The following is an 18,302-nucleotide window of genomic DNA, read 5'->3' on the forward strand; positions in this document are numbered from 1 at the left end:
TTCTAACACTCCAGCCCAAAGCTCTTTCTACTATTGCACCCCATGCATTTTGGTCGTAGGAGAATAAGCCATTGATATTTATTTGGAACCCTGGGAGAAAAGATAAGCTGGGAATCTGGTATCATTTAATGAGGAAGAAAAACCTATTCGTTAAAAAAGATGAGGGCCGTAGTTTAGTTACTATTTCTTCAATGTTTCCTTCTAGAATTTCTTTCCTCTGCTCATTTCACATTTGTTCAGACTTTCAAGATCAGCCAGAACATGGAATGCTCATTTTTTCTGGTCTTTTCCTCGCCCCCTCTTCAGTTTGAATTTGCTAATTCATTTCAATTGCTGAGAAGTTGTCTTGTAGAGAGGTACTATTAAATTATGTTTCTTCTCCCAGCTGTGATGGCACCAACTACTGCACAGTTACACAAATCAGTGCTTTATTGTACTGACTCGCCTTGTGTTGGCTTAATCAGAATAAAGCAATTTTCTAGGCTGGAAAATAAAATGCTTAACTTTTAATACGTGGAAACATAAACATCATCTAAAAGATGATGTAAAAAGGGAGACCAATGGGAAGCCGATGGCAACTGTATTGCAGATAGTAAATCTCCCAGGAAAGGACATCATCTTTGCCACCTCTTTACATCTAGTGCCTGCACCTAATAGGGGCTCAGTAAATATTTGCAGAATGACAAAAGGAATGAACAACCAAATGTGAGTCAAATGCATCAAATGCATTCAAAATGATCAAGAAGACTATTTGAAATATGGAGTGACATCCAGAATCACTGAAAATGAACCTTGTCTAAATAGTCATTCTCGAGTTTTATATAATGTATTTGCACATATATAGTTAAAAATTAGCATGCACATCTTGGGGCTTCTTACTCAATAGTTTTCTACTGATAGGATGCTCCAAAAAAAATGACTGGGGGGCCGTGGATCTAGGCAAAGGCTGGGCAGAGCCTAGTCTGGTGCAATGGTAGTGGGCAAGGAGGAGAGTCAAAGCTGGTCATGGGGCAGGTGTCTCATCACACTGTGCCTGGGAGTAGGCATGCACATTGTGGGGGTAAGAGGCCTAGGACCTTTCTTCGCTGGTCACTGTAACAGCCATGGAAGGTTAGTGCCAATCAGCTCCATCGGTCTCAGTGATAGAATTTCAGAGACTATTAGTTGTCTGGTTTCCCTCACAATTCTGCCTAGCTTTCTGTCTGTTAGATCTGAAATTTTAGACAGCTTAATCCTTTCGGTTAAGGCTTTGCTCAAAACACAAATACCCTCGGAGAGGGGAACATTACAGGTGGTTACTAGTAATTTACGGAGAGGTGTAAAAATAATTTTGTGAGCTGTTACTTGTTTCTAGGTGTGTATGAAAGATCCCAGGCATGTTTTCTATTGGACAAGGTGGTAAAAACATAAGGCCTCAGGGAAAGGGGGAGAAAGGCTAGGATGTCTTTGCATGATTTGGTTAATCAGACTTTCCCAGCTCTTACTGGAAGTCTAGAAATTAGGTGCTCCTAGTGGAGAGGACTTGAACATCAAGTTTCTGAGGTCTCACTGAGAGAGGCTCATAATTCATTGACTTCAAGATATCCCTCCAGGGTCATCAGTGGTCTTAGGCCAGACTCATCCCTTGAGGGTATTTGCTCTTCCTTAACATGTCTTATAAAGAAGCAGTCAATATAAAGTGCACAGAAATAGAAAATTAGCCTTAGCACTTTTCTTTTTTCTTTCTATGCACACTGGTTCACTGGGCCACCATCTTATTCCCAACTTTTATCTCTCAGGTACTGCTCTGAGAAAGAATCAGAATTCTAGAGCCGATGCCAATACTAGCTAAACCTTTCCCAGAAGGCTGTCTGCTTCAGACCTTTCTGGAAGCCCAAGAGTAGCTACTTTCCATCTATTTGGGGCTTGCTGAAGCAGGGTCTCCCACTGTGGTGACGACCATAAGATGTTGTTTACCGGCCAAAGTTGTCAAAGTGCCCCATCACCTAGGCCACTCTGTCAGTAGTTTGTCAAATGGTCACACTCTAGCATCTGTCTCATGATTTCTAAATCCAGGCCAATATCCCAATAAAGCAACTTTTAAAAATGGTCTGGCCCCACTAAATATAGCATGCCTTTAGGCCGTGATGACTTCATCTCAGATATCGAGACCTTGAACCATCTGTGGGGCTGATGAGCAGGGAAGGTCTTACACTTTCTTTTCTTCCTTCATTAAAAAAAAATTCTAGACAAAAATGAAGCTAACACTGTGAAGAAACCAGAAAAGGACATTTCCAGCTCATTACTACAGCCTTGAAAAACTGCATTCTATTTAGCAGCTGGTTCTAGATCTTTCACTGTATCTGTCCATGTTTTTGACTTGGGAATTTCGTAATCAGCTTTAGTGTGTCGGAGATCTGAGTTTTTCTTTCCAATGCACTGACATATAAAAATCAAAAATTTTCATTTCCTGCTATTTCACAATCAATAATAATTAGGTTCCCTTCCTATGTATCATAGTTGGCATTTCCTTGAACAAATGTTTCGTCTTAGGTAACTAGAAGAATTTCTATCCTGTGATGGTATATCATTGGTAGACTCGTTTGAAGAAAAGTATCACATGGTAGATGCCTTGTATATTCTCAGGTGCATTTACTAAATTAGATTAATTGTTTACCAAATCATATGGTGGAATCTATGGGAGTTGTTGCAAGTCGCATGGGTTTTTGAAAACATTCAACTTAGATTTCTGAAAGCAGATACCTTCTTTTGCTCCACGGTGAATTCCATTTCATTAAGCACAAGTGAGCTGGTCTTTATATTACTCCTGCAACTATGGCCTGTAGAGTCGTGATTCTCAGCCTTGGTTGTACCGTAGAACCCCCAGGGACCTTGAGAAAACCCCAAAGCCTGGGTTTCATCCCAAGAGGAGAGTCTGATTTAATTGGCTCACGCACTGGGGTCTATAAAACTCCCCAGGTGATTCTAGCACACACTGAATTTGAGAACAATGACAAAATATTCAATTCAAGGCAGACAGTTTCTTACGTTCACAAATGAAGAGGCAATATCTGCTATGGACTGAATGATTGTGTCTCCCCCTTCCCCACTCCCATTCATATATTGAAGCCCTAAGACACAAATATGATGGCATTAAGAGGTGGGGCCTTTGGGAAATAATTAGATTTAGATAAGATCATGGGGATGGGGCTCCCATGGTGAGATTTATGCTGTTATAAGAAGAGGAAGAGGTGTCAGAGCTCTCTCTCTGCCACATGAGGGCATAGAGAGGAGGAAGCCCGTCACCAGGAAATGCATCTGCTGCCACCTTGATCTCAGACTTCCTAGCCTTCAGAACTGTGAGAAATAAATGTCTGCTGTTCAAGCCACTCTCTATGGTGTTTTGTTAGAGCAGCCTGAGCTGACTAAGACAGCATCTAATTCTTCCTTATTTTTCCTTCCTTTGTCATGTAGTTTTTTCAAAACTGAGACTTAAAGTGTCGTATTTTGGGGAAAGTTAGGTTAACAGTAAATGCCATCAATATTTTCTCTCTCATTCTCTTCCCACTGCTTTGCATATGGAAAAGAATAAGAAATTAAAGGCAAGGCGACTCCTCTTCTGACTCCCACTTTCTTAGGAAGGTAAGTTTACATCTGTTTCCTCTTTGCACATTCTGTTTTATGCACTGCCTTCAAGAAAAGGAAGTAATTCTCAAAATGAGCTTAAAGTTGAGAAAGGCACCTGATTTATTGTGAGGCCAGTCATCAGCACATTCTAGCTCACAGAAGCTCATTGAATTTAAACAGAAGTAAAAGAGCTAGAGGAAATAATGCTTTGGTTTCAAAAAAGCAGAGCAATTAGCTAATCGATATCTATTTTTAAAAACAATTGCTCTCATGATTCCCCCCATCCCTGCTTTGAATTAAGTAGATTAAATTTAATTGATGTCAAGGTCATTGTGAATTAAATTCACAAACTGTTGTAGCTTTTCAGGTGTTGGAATTCTCAGCAATCTGTCCTCTGGAATTTAGCATACTTTAAAGCCACCTCAAATTCTGCCACTCCTTCAAGATATTTCTTCTGGAAGGGAGTCTCAAATTTTGGTGTTCATTAGCATCACTGTACTTGAGCAAAGTTGTTAAAAATGCATATCTATGGGCCCCACTCTTTGAAAGTGAGTTCCAAGAAGGGGTCTAGGAATATGAATTGTAAATAAGCGTCCCAGGTGATTCTGTGCATTTGGCTCATGGTCACAGCGTGAGAAGTACTGTTTCAGTGTGCTTCTCATTTTCCTTGTCCAGAATAAGCTCCCATCACTTTCACATTTAGTCTTTACAACCTGAGCCACTTGGTTTATGTTCTCCCTACCTTGGTTCCTTCCTAGACTGGAATGTGAACTCCAAAAGGGTAGGATATTTTGTCTCTTTTGTTCCCTGTGTCCCCAGAGCCTAGAACAGTGGCTGGCATGTTGTAAATATTCAATAAACTTTTCATGAATGTTCCGAATGTACGACATTCAAGTGGACTTGGAATTTTAATGATTAGACAGAACACTAAAAGAGAAAGCTTGAAAAGGTGTCATTTATTGGAGAGGAGTGACAGTACGTTGGGCACCCAGAATGTTTGGAATTTGCCTTTTGAATAGAAATAAGGCTGGAGGTAGTTAGAATCTGACATTAGGTGCCCTTCAACTCCAAGGTCAAGTTCACAGGCAGTGGTGGGAAGGATGAGCTGCTTCAGTATTCATTCATGATATGCTCTGCTATTTTAGCTCATGCTTGAGAACACCATCAAGGGAGAAGTGTTGGCTAAATTAATTTATTCAAAAAATTCAGAATTTACAGAAATAGGGACTCAGGGTATGTATCTGTGAATGGTGTTTCATACCCTAGTGACAGTGGGTGAATGTCACTGCTGAACTTAACAGAGACATTTCTTTAATCTTCTCCAAGCCGATGAGGAGCTAATGAGACACTGCTGCTCTCAAGTGACACAGCCTCCTTGGTAGGAAGCCACAATCTCTCTTCCACACCACTTGAAAATGGCCACTTAACTTCCTGGCTAATTTAAAAACAATCAGAATGAGGTCTTCAAATGTGTTATCGATAAAAGAAAGGATGTCAAAATTTTGCATAAGGGTTTGCTTTATTTCACCAGTTCTGTCATAGAACTGGGCACAGGCAGTGCCCTTTTATGGAGAAGCCACTATATGGAGAGAACCCTAACTGACTCGGAAAATGTTAGAAGATTCAGTCCATAAAATTACATTACTTGGAAATAACCTCCTTGAACTGATGCTAAATAGGAGTAAAACATCTTTAATGTTTATCTTGATAACACTAGTGGAACATTTATATTCTCAGAAAAATAGTTATGAGCAAAGACAGGCATCCTCTTTGAGAAGTGAAAATCAGTGGGGCTAAATAAATATCGTGTCAAAGCATCATGTACATAATTAAGGTGTTAATGACATATTCCTTGTCCTTTCATCTAAGGGGAATTTATGAGACATATATTCCACATAGAGTGTTACATTGTTTCTTCAAAATGGTAGATTGTATAAAACTCTACTCCATTAAGAGACCATCTGAAAATGCACCAGGTAATGCTTTTATTCAGGGAGAGGCTCGAGATAAATTTGGAAACCAAACTGCTTTTCATTTTTCCAGGAAACTGAGAATGTACTCTGGCAGAGAATGTTCTTGCTCTCCTCCCCATGGCAGGGGGTCTTGGGACTGTGTATGGCAGGAGGGAGGGGTCAAAAGTGAAGTGCTCTTTCACTGCATCCTTTGCACTAGGCAGGCTGGATGGTAAGGTGGAAGGAGAATTTATTAAATAGCAAACCGCTCATCACCTTGCAAATAAAGGTATGCCAAGCATAGGATCGTATCAAGGTTCAGAGAGTGTAGAACTGTAGGCAGTTCTAGGCCTGAAGAGAAATATGAATTACTGGCTGGAGAGAGAGGCTGAAGTGGAAGAGGGCATGGAAAATAAACTAGGTCTCCTTCTCAATTTTTTCTGTAGCCAATCCCATTGGCTGGGGATGCAGACATAGGTACGCTCTTCTAATTACCATGTGCCTGAGCAAAAGGGTAGAGGACCTTTAATTTCAGGCTATTGGATTCTGGCAGTGAGGGTTAAAATGCAGTTACACATTTTAAAAAGTCTAGATTGTAACTCAAAAGCAATCTAACTTGAGAGAGACACACTACTGACAGGTATCTGCAGAGAAAGTGGGGTTCTACCACTAGGCTCAAATATCACTATCTGAGGACTCTCTCATGGACTAGCCTCTGAGTACTGAGTTGTTCATCAGTAAAAAAGGGGCAATAATATCCATTCTGCTCTTTTCACAGCGTTGTTGAGAAACAAGTATAATGAGTATGTGGAAGTGACTATAAGACATTAAAAAATGCACAGAGGCAGCGATAGGCAGTATCCTGAAGCAGCTTCCAAGATTTTCTGCCCTAATCCTCAGTACCATGAATAGGATGAGATAATTATGCCCTTATTATGTTATCTTAAATGGCAAAAGGGATTCTTCAGTTAATTTTGAGTCAATTAAAAGGGAGGCTATCTGGTGAACCTAAGCTAATCCAATGAACCCATTAAAAGCAGAGAGTTTTCTCTGGCTAGTGGCAGAAGAAGTAAGAGAGACTGATAGCATGAGAGCATGAAGGGACCACGTGACAACAAATTGGGCAGCTTCTAGAAGCTGAGGGTGGACCTCAGCCAATAGTCAGCAATGTGAGGCCACCCTGATAATTAAACTATGGCATGGCGTCAAAGAGAAGGCATTTTTAATTCCCTATGGGACAGATTTGCAGTGGATGGGCTTTCTCATTATTATTCTCCACCTAGAAATATAAAGCTAAGCAACAGATCCTTAGCCAACATCTAAATTAATAGCAACTCTCGCTCTAACTCCCTTTCTCTAAGACCAACCACTTACTGTTGTAGAATCTCAGTTATTAAGATTAAAGCAAGAATCCATCTACCAATGTCTTCAAGCTCAATTTTCCATTATTTAAAAGTATGTTTTTTTAAAAATTCAAATTAATAATAATGTTGCTATACTGGTTTTCTATTTCTGTGTAACAAACTGTCACAAATTTACTAACTTAAAACAACAATACCCAGCTCTGTTGTCAGAAGTTTGGGTGAATTCCATGCTCTCTACTGAGGGACTTACAAGGCAGAAATTAACACGTCAGCCTGGCTGGACACTTATCTGGAAACTGTAGAGAGAAATGAGCTTCTGAGCTTGTTAGGGTTGTTGTCCTAACTGAGTTCCTTGTGGTTGTAGGACTGATTCGATTAGATTAGGTTCACCAGATAGCCTCCCTTTTGATTGACTTAAAATTAACTGAAGAATCCCTTTTGCCTTTCCTTCTCTACTTTTTATTTAAATGAAAGTTATGAAGAGGTTGGTTCCAGAGTGAGGAAACACACACAAAAATAAGACTCTTAGAAAAATATCCCATCTCCTCAATTTACTTTCTCATCATCACCAACTAGCTAAGACAAACTGACAGTCAAAGAATTATCATGATTATATTTATGCAGGTGGAAGGTTTCAAAGTTCTAATCACAATTTTAAGGTGAAAAGTCAAGGAAAAAATTTAAATGGGTTAACTGGGCATTTACTGAGTTTTAAGCAGGGATAAAACACAAAGCCTTATGATATACAAACAGGGAACACGATACCTTTTCGATTCTGTTTTCTTGAGATTTCTTAAAGTAGATAGTGGGGATCCCGAGTTCAGAGGCAGCTATCCACTGCAGAGTAGCTCGAAGCTCAGTGTCAGGACATTCTGGCTCCAGGTCAAAGTTGATCACCAGCAGGCTCCCCTGGCAGCTGGCCTTTCCCACTGGCATTCCAGAGGCACGTTCTGAATACAGACACAACTACCTTACTACACTTTCCATACGAAGATCACAGGCAAATTGTGTCTCAAAATTATGGGAGCGTGGCTTACCCTCTATGTTTTCTGACTGTCCTTTAAGAATCTCGTTTTCTTCTACTAATTCACTTTGGGAGAAAACAACAATATATGGTTGGTAATGTTTAGGAAGAGCAAGCTGTAAATGCTAGATGAGGTGATGGGTCTTATTGATCTAAAAGCTTCTGAAGTTTCATATATTTATTGTTTTTGTGGAATAAACTAAACAAATACTAGGGAAATACCAACGTGGCTATTATGTAGGACTACTGGGTCTGCAATGAATAACACTACCCCTAAAATAAAGGCTAGATAAACTGCATGGTTTTAGTTGGGATAATTGGTGTGGGAGACTCTGAGAGGTGCAAACTTTTCTTCTTCTCAACCTCCCTTCCATAAACCTTCACAGGTTTCAACAGTCAAGGAAGGATTTTGTAGGTAACTAGATCAGATTTGAGGACTTATCCTTCTTCTGTATTTGCTTGTCATTTACAGGACGATATATTTCCATCTTGAGACAATGATATTTTTCTATACTATGATAGCAACATAAACTTGCATTTTCATTTAGGAAAATATTTTTCTACCTATACTTGGTTCTTTGACCTGAAATAAGGGAAAAGACAATCACAAACTTTAGAACTTAAGAAGGGTGACAAAATATCTCAATTTGTTGAAAATTTTCTTTTTCTTTTTACTGGGAAGATGTAGTAGGCTGGGTGTGGTTTAGAACTAGATACTCATAATGGAAGTGAGGATTTCATTAAATATAGTCATGTTCAACATCTGAAGTGCTTTCACATAGTGAGTACTTATTAGGGAGACTTGTAAACAGTGGGAGGACTCAGTTAATGCTTTTAAAATAAGAGTATATGACCCAACAGCTGAAAGGAAGTGACCATCTTGGGAAGCCTATGGTTGTTCTGTATTTTTGTCTTGTCTAGAAATTAAACTGCAGGTGCTCTTAAAAATGTGTCTCTATGAGAGAGGATTCTCCCTTATATTCTCTGTTACTGCTAAGATCTGGCTAATTCCATTGTATTCCTGATGTCGAAGGAAAGTGTAATTGTTCTTTCATGAACACCTAATTATTTGTAGAAGAATGGCCAATTTCCCAAGGGTCTAGATTTTCTGCTAGATTTCTATCCAAATGCCATAAGTGAAATGACATATGGTAGATACAATTTCTACTACTATGGAGCTGCAGGATGCTGATATGGGTAGAGGTGGTCTTGGTTTTCTCTATCTGTATTCTGTGGGGTCCTAGGCTCATACTGGGGAGAAAGATGGACAAAATACCTAAACAAATGTTTCCTGTAGGAGAAAAATAAATTTACCCCAAAGTGTTTTTGTTTGTTTTGCCTCCTTTAAAAAACAAAACAAACCCAAGATAATGTTTATGTTCTTCTCTACCTGTGAATGGTGGCTGTGTGGAACAATAAAGAATGCACTGCAACCTTTAATCACTGAGAAATATTCCCGCAGGCAGGATACCCGATGAAATAGTGAAATAAAAATGATTTAGCTATAGATAATAATTGAAAAAATAGATCAGGGAGCAACTTTAGTCCTATTCTTCATTTTCATTTTTCTGAAATTTCAGAAATCTCCAAATACTAAGTCATAATGGTCAAAAATAGGTTTAAATTCATTTAATTTTCCAGGACAATCACAAACTCTAGATATAGTCCTGACCTCATGTTGCCCTCCCTTTATGCACCATATTTTATGACACACATATTGTACTTTTTTCCCTTGGTCTTTTAGAAGGTCCTCATATTGTGGGGAGCATATATAAAAGTGACACATTCCACCATGGTGCCATTTGGTATTAGACTCATTAGTGGCAATAATCCCAGGTGTCTACAAGTAAAGGAAAAACCATTCACACTATATGCTATTGAACAATAGTCTTTGCTGGTTGGCATAGTACAATTTAAATGGATTTTTGTTTCTCTGTGTCCAACTAGGTAAAGTGACATATATGTCTGAGTATAAGGATAAGCTTTATCCAAAACGATTATATTATAGGGTGCAGATTTGAAATCCAGAAAGCAGGTGGTGGGAAGGGTGAGGCTACTGCAGACCTGAGTTCTTACTCCAGTGACATGAAACCATACATGTCTGGGAACCTCAGCAGGACAGACATGATGAAACCAGTGGTCAGGAACAACCAGAATGATCAAAATGGATAGCCAGATGGAATCGGAGTAGTGGTCTCACAATCACTGCATCTCAGTGGCTACTTACTTAATCATGGGAGAAGATGGCATGCTTTCCTGATAAATGTCCAGGTCCATAATGCCAAGACTGCTAGTGGCACTACTGTTGCCATTGCTGACAAAGCAAAAGTTTACATATTAATGCCAGTCTCCACCACCTGGCCACACTGCTGACACTGATGTTCCACCATTCTAAGAGGTTCTTCCTTTGGTCCCCGGAAGAATACTGCTTAGTGTCTAGGACTCCTAAACTGATGTTTATTTCTGACCAAATCAGGGGAAAACACAACAAGAGACATTTTTGGCTCAAGACAATCACCATCATCATCATCATCGTCATCAATGTTTCGTAATTTCTGCAGTGGTCATACCTGGTGGGTCACACCTAGTGGGTGACAATCAGCGTGACTCCTTTCTTCCCCATCCTAGTGACAGTAAGATGTTTATCCATCAGCCAGAGACTCCTTGGGTATACCTCCAGAGACTAAGATACTTCTGAGAATGCTGGCTGAGGGGGAAGATACGGGGATGCTTATCTGCCTGCTTCTTGGCTTTTGACAGAAACCAGCGATGCATGTTCTCTTTTCCCTTTGCCGTTTAGGGGATTTTTGTCAGGGATATTCCATACGATATGCATTTGTCTCATTTTTTTTCCTGAGGGACTACAGAATTTACAAGTATAAAGTTGGGCAATGTCAAAGTTTTATAACTCCTTTATCATAAAATCTTTGAGAAGGGAGCAACACCTGATACGCTGTGTGTTGTAGAGAAGGAGGGATCACATATTGTAACACTTTTGTAGGGTGCACAATCAACATATGGTCTAGTTACTAGCCTGGAATGTGTTTACTGAAACACAGGAGAGTTGAGCCCTTTTGTAGGTTCTGTCTGTACTTGCAAAATGGAATGCATCCAATTTCACCGAACTCACTCTATTTCCTCATACCTTCTCTATTTTCCAATGACGTCTCTTCCAAGTAAGGTTTTCAAAGGGTGAGTGCTGGGGTGTCGTGTAATGGGACAGTCTTCCCTCAGGAGTTCCATGAATAAGCAACGAAATCCCCTCATTTCAAATTCCTGTCTTGGTTTTCGTGTGGGATACTGAATGTATTCACTGATTGAAATCTGATGACTCAAACATTGCTCTGGAGGTAATTAACTGTGTAAACTTATGCTAAGTCCAGAGATTCAAATTCTCTTTGCTTTTTATCTCTATAGGATAACATTTCCCACCAGTTTTTGAAATTTTAGGTAAACCACTTAACATTGTGAAATTTTCCTAAGTCTAAACAGACTGAACCGTCAGAAGTAAAATTTTCAAGGAGCCATACAGCCAGATGCATCGGAAGCCCATTTTCCAATTGGCCTTTCTGGAAAGTCTGTGGACTTGTTGGCCCAGTATCAAATAAGATTTTGGGTAGAAACATGAAGATTCTTTTCATTCTCACCTCACAAAGGACTAGTTTTTAGTTTATGTCTCCTGATTGGCTCAGGTCCTCCCAAATCTGATCTCTCTTTAGCACCTCTCTAGCTTTTCTAGAGCAACAATACAGAGGGCAGGCAGAGAAAGGGGAGGAACAGTCAGGCCAGACAACACAACACAGTATGGAAACGCCTCATGTAAACCCAGCCTGTGTTGCATCTGAAATACAAATGAACCAGAAAGAAAGTATCAAACACAGCAGGTGTAATAGCGGCTCTTATTTAAAAACTCAGTTGTCATCATTGAATGCACTAGCTGGAGCTTGCAGAGAAGGGAACACAGATGACTCTCAACCTTGGCCAAGCGAATTGAAACCATAACCGGATATTAAGATGGCTCTCAGCACAAATTATGACGGGCAGTCTTTCCTTTTTACACTATTAGGGACCCTTTGCAGAGAATGACTAAAATGCATTTCTGGAATCTGTGTTGAGACCTGTTTCCCTGGTAAGTCATTTAAAGAGCAGGTACCTCATGGATCGCTCACTGAGCTGCAGGAAGCTGCTGGTGTCATCGGGGTTGTCTTCCTCATTGGCGAGCTGGGACCAGCTGTCCGTGCTCTCTCCACTGCTGCCGGGAGGGTTGGAGAACTCATCGGGGGCTCTGCCTTCTGTTGAGACTTCAGCCTCTGGTACATCTCTGGCATCAAGGCTGTCACTGTAGGCGGTAAGATATTACTAAGAGTGCAGGCACAAGACTGGCCTTTTCAGGGGAACCTCACTGCATGCTCTGTTGAGCATGGATCTCCACCATAGTGAGCAGGATGTCCTAGGACATAGATGGAATCTTTCTTTAGGCTAATCCTCTGCTGATGCCCTAGGTCCCATTTTGCCTTTTCAGGATGACTCTCTACCAGCTTTCTTATTTCTTCATTTGATCTCTTTCTACTGACTCCCTCCGTTCATTTAAAAAACATGTTGAAGCAACCCAGCCTGCATACATAAGAATTATTGAAGGGCAGTGGTGTTTAAAATAAAGATACCCAGAGCATCCTTCCCCTGAGATTACGATTCAGGGGTTCTGCAGGAAGGCCCAGAAACCTGCATTTTAAACAACCACCCCGGGTTATTCTAATGCAAGTTGTATGTGGACCATGCTGGGAGAACAACACCCAGCCCAGTTCTAGTGTTTTACCAAACCATTTTGCCTATAAATGCCTCTATACATATTTTGCACTTGCAGCCACCGTTTTTTTTTTTTTACCCCATCCTCTCCCTCTGAAACCTCTGATTTATATCAGCATCGCTTTTCTGGATGAGCACCTTTTTATATCAAGCATTTAACCCTTGATCTGACAAGCTTTTTTCTTTGAAACCTTTCCTCATTGGCTTCCCATGAATTTCTGCCTTTCTAGACACTCCGTGCCTGGAACCTGATTCTCTCTTTGTCCTTTAAACATAGTATAGCCAGCTCTGATTGATTCACTGCCCTCCTTTGCAGTCTGTCCCTAAGCAGTCTCATCTATTCTGCCTGTGAAAATAGCTTCCAAATCTGAGCTCCAGGCAGGGTCCCTCTTCCTGATTCTGGGGCTCTTTTCCTCAGTTGGTCTCCTGAACATCTCCAATCTGTCTGACTAACATCTCAGAATCAATCTATATAAAACAAATTCTAATTGCCCTCCCATCTCCTTCCTGTATTTCTTATTTCACTGACTTTTCTGAGTGTCTGGGCTTAAAATCTTGCAGAAAACTTCTGATCTTTCCTTGACCTTTACATTCAATCATTTGCTATGTTTTTCAGTTCCATCTCTAAAGTACCTCTCACATACTTATCTCTGTCTCTGTGCTCAGGTAGTTATGTTAATTTAGGTCTTTCTAAATTTCTAGAATTTAGATTGGGAAGGAACCTCACAGATTTCCTGTAGATTAGGATGCCAAAGCCCAGTGAGGTGGAATGATTTACCTGAAGTTACAACAGAGTTGGTACCAGACATTGGATCTCAAGTTTTGAGCTTCCTGGACACTGAACCTTGACTTCTTGCCTGGACTATATTGTGTCGGCCTCCTAACAGTTCAGCCACGACTATTCTTCCTCTTTCAAAACCTTCTTCACACATATGCCAGGTTAATGTTCATTAACGTTCTCAAGGCATATCTTTGGTCTTTCTTGTCAAAAACCTTCAAGAACTTCCTAAAGCTAAGCTCTTTCCTTCATGGTCTTCCCTTGCCTATCCAGTTTTATCTGTCTGACTCTAGCTCATTACTGAGTAAAACCAGACTCTCTGATGATCCTCAAATGTGCCATAAATTTCCTGCCTCTTGATCTTTGCCCCGTTGCTTCCTCTGACCAAATGCTGGAGACCAGGGTGCTTTGAGCACTGTTCCTGCAGTCCAGTGCTGTAGCTTCCACTTCTACCACGTGTCATCTATTCAACTTGGACAAGTTAATAAAACTTACCAAGAAAAATAAGAATACCAACTTCATAATGGTTTTTGGAAGAAATAAGCTAGAAAATAAAATCATTTAATGCATTTATCTTAGTGTTTGGTATGTAAGTATATCTTATTCTTTATTAGTAAATTATATAATTCATTAAGAATAATTAGTCTAATAACATTCTTTCCTGATCCTTGTTTCTTACCATTCCTTAGCCAAGATGCTCTCACCTCCCTGAAGTCATCCTTAATCTCCCTCACTAGAGCCATCTCTCTCTTGAATGATCAAAGAAATTTGTCTGGTTTTCTTTCTTTTTGGTAGCACTTAATGCTTCCTAGTTTGCAGTCTAGTGTATATACCATACATTATTAAGAGCTTTTATACTTTTATATGTATTTGGAGTAGAGCTGTGAACACATTAAATAATTTTTAGATGAATATGTTATTGTTAAAATTGCCTAGCTTCATAAGTAGAACCATATTCAAATTTAGATAGCCCTACCTCTTAAGTCTTATGTGGAAAGATCTGAGAAAGATCTTTCTTGCAAGCTAACGGCATTCTGAATAACTACGGTATTGAGGTGTGGCAGTTTCTATCACACTTTACTGCTAACACTTGGTGAAAGCAGGTTTTTAATAAGCTTGACTTTCCATTTGTTTGCCTGGCACAGTGACACACACACACACACACACACACACACACACACACACACACACAAACACGTGCTCTGGATTAGAGATCAGACCATTTCTTTTCTCACAGAGCAGCTTACATTCATTCTCTGTGCCCCAATTCCCTACTGCACACTGCACCTGTAGTGAGGTTTGCACCACAGGAGAGGAACCTCAAAATTATCAAGCCTGGACACATCTGCCTCTCTTTTTCTCCAGGGAGAGAAGGGAGAGAGAGAGAGATGATGGAGGAGAGAGCACTTTGCTCTAGATTATAAACATATTCAAACCTTTTCTGTGGAGAGGAGATGTCACTACCCTGGAATGTAATTAAATAGCTCCAGGGAAATGAATCACTGTATCTCTTTAGAAGCCTCTACCTTCAGGGTTAGTATTTGATCAGCCTTCAGTCCAGGTGCCGGTGCTCTTTGCTCAGAAAGCCCAATGTACAGAAATGTGAACAGATTCCTGGAAACTTTTCTCCATAGGCTCATCAAAAACTAATAGCATAAAGAGAAGGGCATTAATGTTTGCAAACAAAAAGCAAGAGTGTATTTCTCAGTTGACAATGAAAAATATGGTAACTCGGTGAGGGGAGATTGGAATGCTTTTCTTGGCCCTTGTGCACTGGCTGTAGAGAGTAATGGCAGCTGCCAGTCCACACTGAGAGCTGAGAATTACCTTGCCAGGGTGATACCCTCTCCCAGTGAGCGCCCCAATGACCAGCTGACACAGACATACGAAAGTCCACCCTGGCCTCAATTTGCACCAAACATGACAGACCATCCCAGCCTCAGGGTTTCCTATAGGATGCGCTGTGCCCTCAGGTGCAAACATAATTGGGGGGCACCATCTCCCTCTGTCCATTCTTGTCTTTCCTTCCTCCTTACCCTTGTATGCACACTTTTCTCTGGTGAGCACTCCTTAACAAATTATATATATTTGCCTGAACTCTCCTTCTCAAGGTCTGTTCCCAGGAAATACAACTTAAAACACTTGATCACTTTTATGCAAAACACTTGATCGGTTACAGAAAGATCTACATAATTTTCCTCAATCTTAGAATTCGTACTGTTATCCTTTCTCCAATAATGGTTGTACTTTTTACAATAATTGTTAAAATGAGTTCTAGCATAGAGTGTAGAGTTTCAAATGTATAATTTTTGGGGTGTGATTAAATATCCCCTTGATGTGTGAATGAATTACATAGGTAATATCACACCAAATCTTGTCCCTAAGATTCCTTCTTAAAGCATCTGTACCGGTGCGGTTTTGAGGTGTGGCTGTTTCTAGTGTGATCTGTTGCTAACATTTGATGAAAAGAGATCCTTAATAAGCTTGATTTTTCTTTCAAAAATGTTGAGATTTTTCTAAATTGAGCAGATAGAAAGGGGAAGAATGGATGTAGCCAAAGGAACATTCACTGAATTTAACTAAATTCAAATGAAAGATAAGTTAGTTCACTGATGACAAATAGAAACAATATACATATTCCCCAAAGTGGAAATGAGGCAAGTACTCAGCACAAAGGGGAAGGCTCCTAAACCATTTGTTTACTTGGTTAAAAAAATAACTTCCTAGAATAATTCCTTACTGAATTAGGACCTTATGTTATTAAAAAATTCATTATAGCATATTTCTTACTAAATCAGGAGTTAAATCTCAGTGATTGACATTAAACATCCAGCTTAAAAATGAATCTGTCAGTATATTTTATTTTATCTCAATTTCCCACTCTATTTACAGTAAATCTCATATCCCATGTCACATAACTAGGGATTCAGAATGAATAGTGATTATATCTAAAACACTAGTTTCCATTTTCTTTTGAGAGAAATTTATAGGTTTGTTCATTTTTCCCAGACTGAACCAGGAGGAAACAGAAAGTATAAACAGACCACTCACAAGCACTGAATTTGAGACTGTGATAAAAAATCTTCCAACAAACAAAAGCCCAGGACTAAATGGCTTCACAGGCTAACTCTATCAAACATTTAGAGAAGAGCTAACACCTAACCTTCTCAAATTCTTCCAAAATATAGCAGAGGGAGGAACACTCTCAAACTCATTCTACGAAGCCACCATCACCCTGAATCCAAAACCAGACAAAGATGTCACAAAGAAAGAAAACGACAGGCCAAGATCACTGATGAACATAGACGCAAAATTCCTAACCAAAATCCTAGCAAACAGATTCCAACAGCGCATTCAAAGGATCATACCCATGATCAAGGGGGATTTATCGCAGGAATGCAAGGATTCTTCAATATATGAAAATCAATCAATGTGATAAACCATATTAACAAATTCAAGGAGAAAAACCATATGATCATCTCAATAGATGCAGGAAAAGCTTTCCACAAAATTCAACACCAATTTATGAAAAAAACCATCCAGAAAGCAGGCATAGAGGGAACTTACCTCAACATAATAAAGGCCATATATGAAAAACCCACAGCCAACATCGTTCTCAATGGTGAAAAACTGAAACCATTTCCACTAAGATCAGGAACAAGACAAGGTTGTCCACTCTCACCACTGTTATTCAACATAGTTTTGGAAGTTTTAGCCACAGCAATCAGAGAAGAAAAAGAAATAAAAGGAATCCAAATCGGGAAAGAAGGAGTAAAGCTGTCCCTATTTGCAGATGACATGATGCTATACATAGAGAATCCTAAAGATGCTACCAGAAAACTACTAGAGCTAATCAATGAACTTGGTAAAGTAGCAGGATACAAACTTAATGCACAGAAATTGTTGCATTCCTATACACTAATGATGAAAAATCTGAAAGACAAATTAAGGAAGCACTCCCATTTACCATTGTAATAGAAAGAATAAAATACCTAGGAAAAAACCTACCTAAGGGGACAGAAGACCTGTATGCAGAAAACTATAAGACACTGATGAAAGAAATTAAAGATGATACCAACAGATGGAGAGATATACCATGTTCTTGGATTGGAAGAATCAACATTGTGAAAATGACTCTACTACCCAAAGCAATCAACAGATTCAATGCAATCCCTATCAAACTACCAATGGCATTTTTCACAGAACTAGAACAAAACATTTCACAATTTGTATGGAAACATAAAAGACCCCAAATAGCCAAAGCAATCTTGAGAAAGAAAAATGGAGCTGGAGGAATCAGGCTCCCTGACTTCAGACTCTACTACAAAGCTGCAGTAATCAAGACAGTAGAGTGCTGGCACAAAAACAGAAAAATAGATCAATGGAACAGGATAGAAAGCCCAGAGACAAACACACGCACATATGGTCACCTTATTTTTGATAAAGGAAGCAAGAATATACAATGGAGAAAAGATAACCTCTTCAATAAGTGGTGATGAGAAAACTGGATTGTTACATGTAAAAGAATGAAATTAGAACACTCCCTAACACCATACACAAAAATAAACTCAAAATGGATTAAACATTTAATGTAAGGCCAGACACTATCAAACTCTTAGAGGAAAACATAAGCAGAACACTCTATGACATAAATCACAGCAAGATCCTTTTGACCCACCTCCTAGAACAATGGAAATAAAAACAAAAATAAACAAATGGGACCTAATGAAACTTAAAAGCTTTTGCACAGCAAAGGAAACCATAAACAAGAC

The 18,302-nt window shown here is 39.5% G+C and overlaps 1 protein-coding gene across 1 annotated transcript in view; it reads right to left on the reverse strand.

Moving 5' to 3' along the window:
* Positions 1-18,302, reverse strand: part of SPHKAP (SPHK1 interactor, AKAP domain containing) — a 115,553-nt gene that overhangs the window by 1,032 nt on the left and 96,219 nt on the right. Inside the window, exons 7-10 of the mRNA XM_007100863.2 lie at positions 12,100-12,285; positions 10,174-10,260; positions 7,960-8,012; positions 7,688-7,872 (exon numbers count right to left, since the gene is read on the reverse strand). Of these exons, the coding sequence (XP_007100925.2) occupies positions 7,688-7,872; positions 7,960-8,012; positions 10,174-10,260; positions 12,100-12,285 (511 nt within the window). The remainder of the gene's footprint in view (positions 1-7,687; positions 7,873-7,959; positions 8,013-10,173; positions 10,261-12,099; positions 12,286-18,302) is intronic.

The sequence above is a fragment of the Physeter macrocephalus genome, chromosome 2 (genome assembly GCF_002837175.3).
Source record: "Physeter macrocephalus isolate SW-GA chromosome 2, ASM283717v5, whole genome shotgun sequence".
Taxonomy (NCBI): Eukaryota; Metazoa; Chordata; class Mammalia; order Artiodactyla; family Physeteridae; genus Physeter; species Physeter macrocephalus.